This window comes from Nicotiana tomentosiformis, chromosome 9 (assembly GCF_000390325.3).
Source record: "Nicotiana tomentosiformis chromosome 9, ASM39032v3, whole genome shotgun sequence".
Lineage (NCBI taxonomy): Eukaryota > Viridiplantae > Streptophyta > Magnoliopsida > Solanales > Solanaceae > Nicotiana > Nicotiana tomentosiformis.
The window spans coordinates 15820377-15829135 of record NC_090820.1 but is presented as its reverse complement, the minus strand read 5'-3'; the positions used below and the strand labels follow the sequence as shown (position 1 = coordinate 15829135).

The window sequence follows — 8759 nt, the reverse complement described above, 5'->3', positions numbered from 1 at the left end:
CAAAAAGAAAAAAGGTCGTTTCTTTTTCTTTCAGTGGGTGCTTTAGATTCTACTTCATTTTTCTTGGTACGCTGTCTATACTCCTCTCTCTCTCTCTCTCTCTCTCTCTCTCTCTCTAAACCATGTCTTTCAGAATCAGGGGTGGGGTAAGTTTCTTTTAGATCTCTTTGATTGATCTGATTTTCCTTTGCATGATCAGTTTACTCATCTGTTTTCCCATGTTGCTTACTTTCCGAATGTCTGTTTTAGTATAAAATTGCTTAATTCGATCGATAGAAATCTCTGTTTTTCATTGCTCTTGTAATTGTTTTGTTATGTATGGATGAAGTTAAATTTACTAAGATCTTAGTGATGAAGTGTAAAATGAAGGCTGATTCACATACTTGGTGTTGTGTACTTGTGTTGATTTTCCTAGGAGTTAGTTGAGTTCATGTTGCATCTTTTTTTTTTTCTTTTTCCTTTTCATCTGTACTGAACCAACTTTCTCAGATTTTAGTTATGGGACTGGAATATTTTGTATGATATTCGAGTAAACCAACCAGTCAGTGATAATGCTTGAATAAATCGAGTTGAAACAACTTAGTGGTGGTAATGCTTGAATAGCCGTGATTTTAATTGTGGTCTCGCACGGAGAACTTGAGGCTTTAGCACAAAGAATTTGAATTTGAACAACTATTGGGGATTAAAGTTTTTTTAAGTTTCGAAGTTGAGCAACGTTTGTTTTATTGATGTTTTTGCCTTTTCTTTTTGGTGGGGTTCGAGAGAGGTGGTGATTAGTAATCTACTTAGTCACGAGGGTCAGAGCCAGATCCAAGATTTAAGCTCTATGCGTTCCACCTCTAGGTTCTTAGTATTGAACCCATTACATTTTTAAAATTATGGGTTCAAATCTACTACTTGTTGTCGATATTACACATAAATTTATGCTCCACTTTAAAAGTACTAGATTCAGATGAGTCCAATACTGCGACACTACATTCGCCTCTGATGAGGATAGGTGTGCAAAGTGCACATTTCATAATGGATTCAGTGGACTCCAACGTATTTAGAAAAGATTCATTCTTTTGTTTTCTTTGTCTGACTTTGGGAGGAATTTGATGATAAGAAATTCAGTGGAAGGCTTAGCCTGTTATATTTCTATTTTCATCTTACTAGACAAACTATGGGATTATTTAGTGAGGGCTGACTCTTACAAGCTCTTAGTAGCAGCGCTTGTTGTTAGCATTTGCTTGATTATGGTATCCTTCTCATGTCGAAATATATTTGTTGAGCCTGGTGACTGGGTGTACTGTACAATTTTTGTTCTATAATTTTGAGTATCTGTTATTCTTATAGACAAATGCATCCTCTGGCATGGGGGTTGCTGATCAAAGCAAAGCTACATACATGGAACTGCAGAGGAAAAAGGTGCATCGATATGTGATATTTAAGATTGACGAGAAGAACAATGAGGTTGTGGTTGAGAAAACTGGAGGTCCTACTGAGAGCTATGATGATTTCACTGCAGCTCTTCCTGAGAATGACTGCCGATATGCAGTATATGATTACGATTTCGTGACATCTGAGAACTGCCAAAAGAGCAAGATTTTCTTCTTTGCCTGGTACGTCATAGTTTCAGCCAGAACTTGCATAACTGGATTTTTGTCAAAGACTGGTGTGTACCTTAAATTTGAAATTGCACTAGTTTTAGACTCTTTACATCTGCTTACACAGTCCTCTGTGAATGTTGATGTAACTTTATTCTACATGTGCAAAGGGAATTCTGCTCTCGTTTACCTTGAAAATTGCTTCTAATTTATCTACAATGTTGTGAAGTCACATTGATGATTTTCAGAGAGCAGGCACTTTAATTTTTCTGAGTATCAAACATTTGTGTCTAGCTAATTGAGTGAGTGATTGGAAAACAATATGGAAAAATTAGATGTGAATAGTTTTTCACCTTTGTGGAATATAACTAGCCCATCATGATGTGGATTGCAAGTATGATGGTACACGATCATTAAGAGAGTATCCGTGATGGCTGAAGCAGTCGAGTTAAAGATAGAGAGAGAAGAGGTCGGTAGACCATTTGCGTATGTAGCTTAGGTTTGAAAGAAGAAGGGTTTTCTGAAAACGGAAGTTGTATAGCTGTAGTAGGTACCTGCAAAGTGAATGTCAGCTTCTTGAGGAAGTGTTGTAGTAGTGCGAATAGCCATATGATTAAGTAACACTTGCATACATATATTGCGAAATGGGGGAGGCTGGCCAACAAAGAAATAGCTGATGTGTATGAGGAACTATATCTTTTGTATAGAATACTTTGCAGTCAAGGGAAGAGAAGCCTTGGTGTAACTGGTAAAGTTGCTGCCATGTGACCAGGAGGTCACGGTTCAAGCCGTGGAAACAGCCTCTTGCATAAATACAGGGTAAGACTGCGTACAATAGACCCTTGTGGTCCAGCCCTTCCCTGGACCCCGCGCATAGCGGGAGCTTAGTGCACCGGGCTGCCCTTTTACTTTGCAGTCAAGAAAAATCAAGGTGTAGAAGAGTTGGATGCAGTTTCTTTAGGAAGATTCATGGTCGCTCGGCGTAGCATTTCATATAAGGCAATTATTTCAGGGCTTAGTTAGGCATATGCTTGCAGTAATTACGTTTGTCCGATATGCAGCAAATCCATGGGTAATATGGCGGTAAGAATTTCCTAGTGATCTCCTTTTATATTAATTCTTTTAGGCTGCACTATGCACTTAAAATTTTTTCTGCTGCTGCTGCCTTCAAGCACAAAAGATGGTGAAGCTGCTATGCCAAAAGCGAGAGAAACCCCATCCCTCTCTTTCCTTTTTTCGCCCCCATGTTCCCCCATAAGCAATACTTTCATATAAATTTGTGACATTTTTTGTTCTTTGTCGGCCGAGGGTCTATCGGAAACAGCCTCTCTGCCCTTCTAGGGTAGGGCTAAGGTTGCGTACATCTCACCCTCCCCAGACCCCACTTGTGGGAAAATACTGGGATTGTTGTTGTTGCTTAGTTAGGTATGTAGTGCTCTTTAGGCAAATAGACTTCAATATGCTGCAGATTATTATATGTAGAAGTTTCGGAAGGGTGAAGAAAGCCCCCATGTAATGAGTACAGTGTCCAAAAGTATGTGCTACAAAATTTTGTTGGACAAGCAGTGATGATTTATGAAAATTATTCTTTGCCTTTGATCTTGAAGTTTCAAGTTTCAGCTTAAAAAGATCTGCTTCAACCATGATTGGTTCTTTGCGGCATTGCAGAGCAAGCCCTCGCTTGTTTAACATATTTAAATTTCCTGTCATAGATATTTAATCCGGCTAATATTGGTTTTTCGTTCAAGTTTCTTGCTTTTGTCTAAGGATTGTTTTATATTAGTTTTGGATTATAAGTTCTTTGTAAAGCTATTTATTCGTTTATTTATTTAAGTTCTTTTAGTTACTTTTGTCTGTCGTATACTCTCAATATATCCTTTCGAAAACATGAGTTTCACACCCTTCCTATGTCCTAGATCTAAACAGATTGTTTTCTTCTTATTGCAAAGTTCTTGGACCTTCTTTTCCTTGACCCATCACTATTAACTAAAATAGAATAGAGATGAAAGTAGGAAAATGTTGTCAAATTATGCTTTTTCTGTATGTTTACTGTGGTTAATCCATGCTAATCCATCTTTTTAGGTCTCCTTCTGTTTCCCGTATCCGATCCAAGATGCTGTATGCCACATCTAAGGACAGATTCAGGAGGGAGCTGGAAGGCATACACTACGAGATTCAGGCTACTGACCCTACTGAAGTAGAACTTGAAGTGCTCAAAGAACGCGCTAACTGATTGGAACTCCCTTAGATGAAACAACCATTCGTAATATTTTTGTCTAATTGCAACTTAAAAGGCTTGATTTACGTAACTACCTATTGTGCAATACCTTCTCATGCCACAAATTACCTATGGGGTAAATAACTCAGGCACTTGGGATGCTGATTACCAGACTCTTGATAACGATATCATGTTTCTGGTTATGGATTCTCTCATTCTCATGATGCTTCCCAGCCGAGAAACGTGTATGGTTATGTATGTGAATGATTCAAGTATCAACTACAGTATGTCTAGCAATGAATTTTATGTGTTATTAGCATCTCATTGATGATTGTTTGTTGCTTTCTCTCGGATAACTAACACAATTTGCTTGTCAATCTGTTGGGGAATAGTTAAATATATCTCAAGTCTATACTATAATGCATCTTTTGGACTGCTATACAACCAATGTAGCTAGAGGATTCTTCGTAAATTGATTAGTTTTACGTTAGTCATCCGTTTATACTGGTATTCTTCCTTTATCCAGACTTTGGACCAATTGTGTTCGACAAATATAGGTGAAGTTGATTGACTAAAGGGCAGCTTGCGTTTACGCAGGATCCGGGAAAGAGCCGCATCACAAGGGATATGATGTAGACAGCCTACCCTAATGCAATTGTTAGTGGCTGCTTTCATGACTTGAACTCGTGCAATTATTAGTGGCTGCTTCCATGACTCGAACTCGTGACCTATAGGACACAATTTTACCGTTGCTCATTATAATGTACAAAAGCCCGGAAGTAATTTGTATCGTTAACATGGTTAAAGATATAAGTATCTGGTTAACAAATAACATCGCATGTGTGAGCTTGCTCTATTGCAGAAAATAAAGGTTATAGTATATTAATGATCAACTTAAAATTAGTCAATTTAAGGTTGATTTTTCAGAATATTAAATTAATAATGGAAAGCATAAATAATGTGGTGGGTAAGCTTGCTAATATTCAGTCTCACAAAGTTGTATATAAGGAAATGTGAATATCATGTACGACATGTCAATTGTTGTGTAATGATGGATAAAACATTGTTTAAATAATAATGTTTAAAACACTGTTTTTTTTTCTAAACAGAAATCTGTCGGCTAATTTGCCATAGAACTTAAATGGCTTAGGTGAAAATATTCTAAACTTAGGGGCCTAGATAGCTAACTTCCAAAAGAAAATTATGTTACTATTTGACTTGCATTTTCAATGTGTCAATAGCTCAATCTTATCTACTTGTTTATTTAAAGTTTACTTTTTGTCTTTTTTTCACTTAACAGTGACCTTTGCAGAAGAAAATCTTTAGTCCCCAAAAGAAAATAATAATTAATAAGAAACTCTTAAATTGGCTCAACAGTCAAAATTCGAGAATTTTCTTTACACATGGGATTTGATTTCTGCCACAAAGGAAAGAGACAAAACATCTGGTTTTGACTGTAAATATATTATTTTCTTAATTTTATTTGATTTGATTCATATAAATACAAAATTACAACTTATAGATTCGTAGTTAATTTTTCATTTATATATTATTGTACTATTAAGATATTCTATTCACTACTCAAAAACATGATTTGACAAATGACAACGGATAAATTCTATAGCTAAACAGAAAAATTCGTTGCTAATTTCATTTAGCAATGAATTAACGATAAATGATCAATAAATTCTATTAGCTATGAGTGATTTAACCACCAGGATTTGAGAGACTTGAACAATTTTACCACTTAAACTTATGGTGGACATTAAGTGTTATATATATATATATATATATATATATATATATATATATATATATATATATATATATATATATATATATATATATGAGAGAGAGAGAGAGAGAGAGAGAGAGAGAGAGAGAGAGTAATTCCATAAGTAGACTTGATTTCTCAACTTGATTAGATACAATAATGCTAATTAATTCCAGAACATTTTAATGAATTCTTGAAACAGTCGAACAGTGCACATTCTCTCTTAGGTGTTGCAAGTTCTTTCATCATGGATAATTACAATTACCAAAAGCTGCATAGATTAAAAAGTATTAGAAAATAATTTAATAAATCAAAGTACATACATTTCACACCTTTTTTTTGGAAGGGAAATTAAAATTAGGTTAAGATGTTACTTACAAGGATCAGAGACAGCAGGTGTTCCAATATCTGAATTGCATATACCTTTGGCCTTATAAAAAAGATCAAGTGCATAAGAAGCATGATTTCTCAAAGTATTTGGTTCAAAACATGCACCACCTGGACGTATTGGACTACAATCTAATTGTGAGCATGTGGAATCTATATACATGTGTAATAATTAATTTTTTCAAGACAAAATATATATACATATACGCATAGGCGAAATCAGAATTTTAACGTGACGGGAGCATCATTATTTTGCTCAATTAGTGGCCCTTAAAGGCTTTTAGTGTTTAGGATGCATAGTTATTTAAAATCTCATTGTCAAGGTGTGTGTATGTATGTATGTATACAAAATTTCTGCCAGTATTTACGAGGTCCTGTGACCCCTCAACACTACACATAGGTCCGTTCTGCATATACGAGAGAAAGAATAACAAAGACATATATAGAAGTTGCTATATTTCCACAAATAGAATATGGGGAGTGTAGAGTATACCCAGACCTTACTCTTATCCTGTGAAGGTAGAGAGATTATTTTCAATAAACTCCGACTCAAGAAAAAAATAAAAAAGAAGCAGAAACAACAAGCACTAACAACAACAATGATAAAATTCTTTACATATATATTTTTTCTTTTTAAAAAAGAATGAAATTCTTACTTGCTTTTGGTTAGCCCATTAAGAGACTCCAAGGCAGGAGGCAAAAAAGAAAAAAGAAAGAAACAAGAAATAAAGAAATGCAAGCCTTTTGCCATGGATTTTCTTATGCAAATTATACAAGTATACCACATGAAGCTACAGACCACTGAGATTATATAATAGTGTCAGTTACTAGTGCACCAGTTGATTGCCAAAATGAGTAAATCATGTAATCTATAAACTAATTAGTTTTATAAAACTTTATGGCAATTTATTGACTATATATATCATGGTATTTGGTAAGAGTTTTAACCTCTTTACATTGGCAACATTGGCATGTTGGCAATGTAAAGGAATATTTATGCTATCAAATCACCCAAAGGTAAGTAACTATACATAATTAGTGAAAATAATTTTAAAAATACGACCAGATTACTTGTTATAATAAATTAGGTAATTCTTCACTGTTAGTGTTTATATGTTAAATTTATTTGGTAATGATTTTTAAAGTGAAAGAATCAACTAAATTTAAAAATGATAGGAAATCCCAGGATATCCCATGGGGTGGGATATACTATGAGATTAATTATCCGCCCTCTATATGAGATAATTAATCCTACCATTTTAGGAGTCGTTTGTTACATGAGATAAGAATAATAATCCCGGAATAAATTAAGTTTGGGATTAACTTTATCACATGCTTGGTATGCGATATTAGCTAATTCACGGATAACTTTTACACTTAAATTGTGGGATTAGCTATCCGATATAGAAAGTGAGATAATTAATCCTATAAGATATCCCACCATTGTACCAAACGATTATGAGTATTCCGTGACTAGATAATAGCCCAAACTAAATATGGGATAGATTAATCCCAAATTTTATCCCAGAATTGTTAATTATTCTTATTCGATATACCAAATGACCCTACTAGTGTTTATATGTTAAATCTATTTTGTAATGATTATTGAAGCGAAGAAATTGACTAAGTTTTTAAAGGCCAGTGACTTAAAAAAATCTAAAATATGCTTAGCGTTAAACCGAATGAAAGTTATTTCCAGTAGTATACTTTACCCTTGCGTCACTCTTTGTCATTTAGAATAATTATGTTTTGATAAAAATCATACTTAATGCAGAATGTTAGAGCAAACATTTATGTAAAAATTACTTTATTGCAAGCAAAAGAATTTAGTAATTAATACACTCGTACAACTTTTAGCATTTAAAATAATTTAAATGCAAAAATATTAGAAAGGTTTACTATATTTTTATCATTACATTTATTATTTATTTATTTATTTATTTAAGACCTCTTGTATAACGTATGCGCATAACTTTAGGACAAATTATTTGGCCAGGTTCTAAAATCAACCTTTTCTAAAAGTGTTTTTCAAAAAAATACTGAGAAGCCGTTTGTATTTTGCTAATTAATTTGAAAAACACTTTTGAGCAACAATTAGTATTTAGCCAAACTTTTAAAAAGTACTTTTAAGTGTATTTTTCTCAAAAGTATTTTTAAATAAAGTACTTTCGAAGAAAAACTATTTTTTTATGTTTCTCAAAAACATTTTTGCTTCTACTCAAATCACTTTTTTTGCTTATAAAAACTTGGCCAAACAGGTTACTCCATTACTAGGAGCCCAACAGTACAATATTTTTTTTATATTTGTTTATATTTTACGGAGAATGTCCAAATATACCTCTATACTTTCGAAAATGGTCTAAAAATACCCCTCGTTATACTATTGGGTTATCTATACCCCTGCAGTCATACTTTGGGTTCAAATATACCCCTCATTTAAACGCCATTTAAACGGAGGGACACATGTCATCGTCCTGTTAGCCAATTTTAAATATCTCCTAATTAATTAAAAATACTCATTACACATACCCAAAAAATAATTTTCTAAAGCAATTTTTATTTTGTAAAAACTATGGCTGTCCAACGGGACGGGACATGTAACGACCCGACCGGTCGTTTCGAGAGTTATAACCCCATTTTCCCCATTCCTACTTTTTTTGTTGTTATTCAGCTATATTATGTTATACCGGATATGGCCCTATGTGTAAGCGACCTCAGATTTAAATTTTGATGATTCCAATAGCTCCGTATGATGATTTTGGGCTTTGGAGCGTGTCCGAAATATTATTTGGAA

General features: G+C 34.0%; 1 protein-coding gene across 1 annotated transcript; it reads left to right on the top strand.

Annotated features, from left to right (window-relative positions):
- LOC104098189 (actin-depolymerizing factor) lies at positions 1 to 4128 on the top strand. Its single transcript, XM_009604861.4, has 3 exons — positions 1 to 146; positions 1336 to 1601; positions 3669 to 4128. The coding sequence occupies exons 1-3, from the start codon at positions 123 to 125 to the stop codon at positions 3817 to 3819; spliced, it is 441 nt and encodes a 146-aa protein (XP_009603156.1). The 5' UTR covers positions 1 to 122; the 3' UTR covers positions 3820 to 4128.
- The last annotated feature ends 4631 nt before the right edge of the window (positions 4129 to 8759 follow it).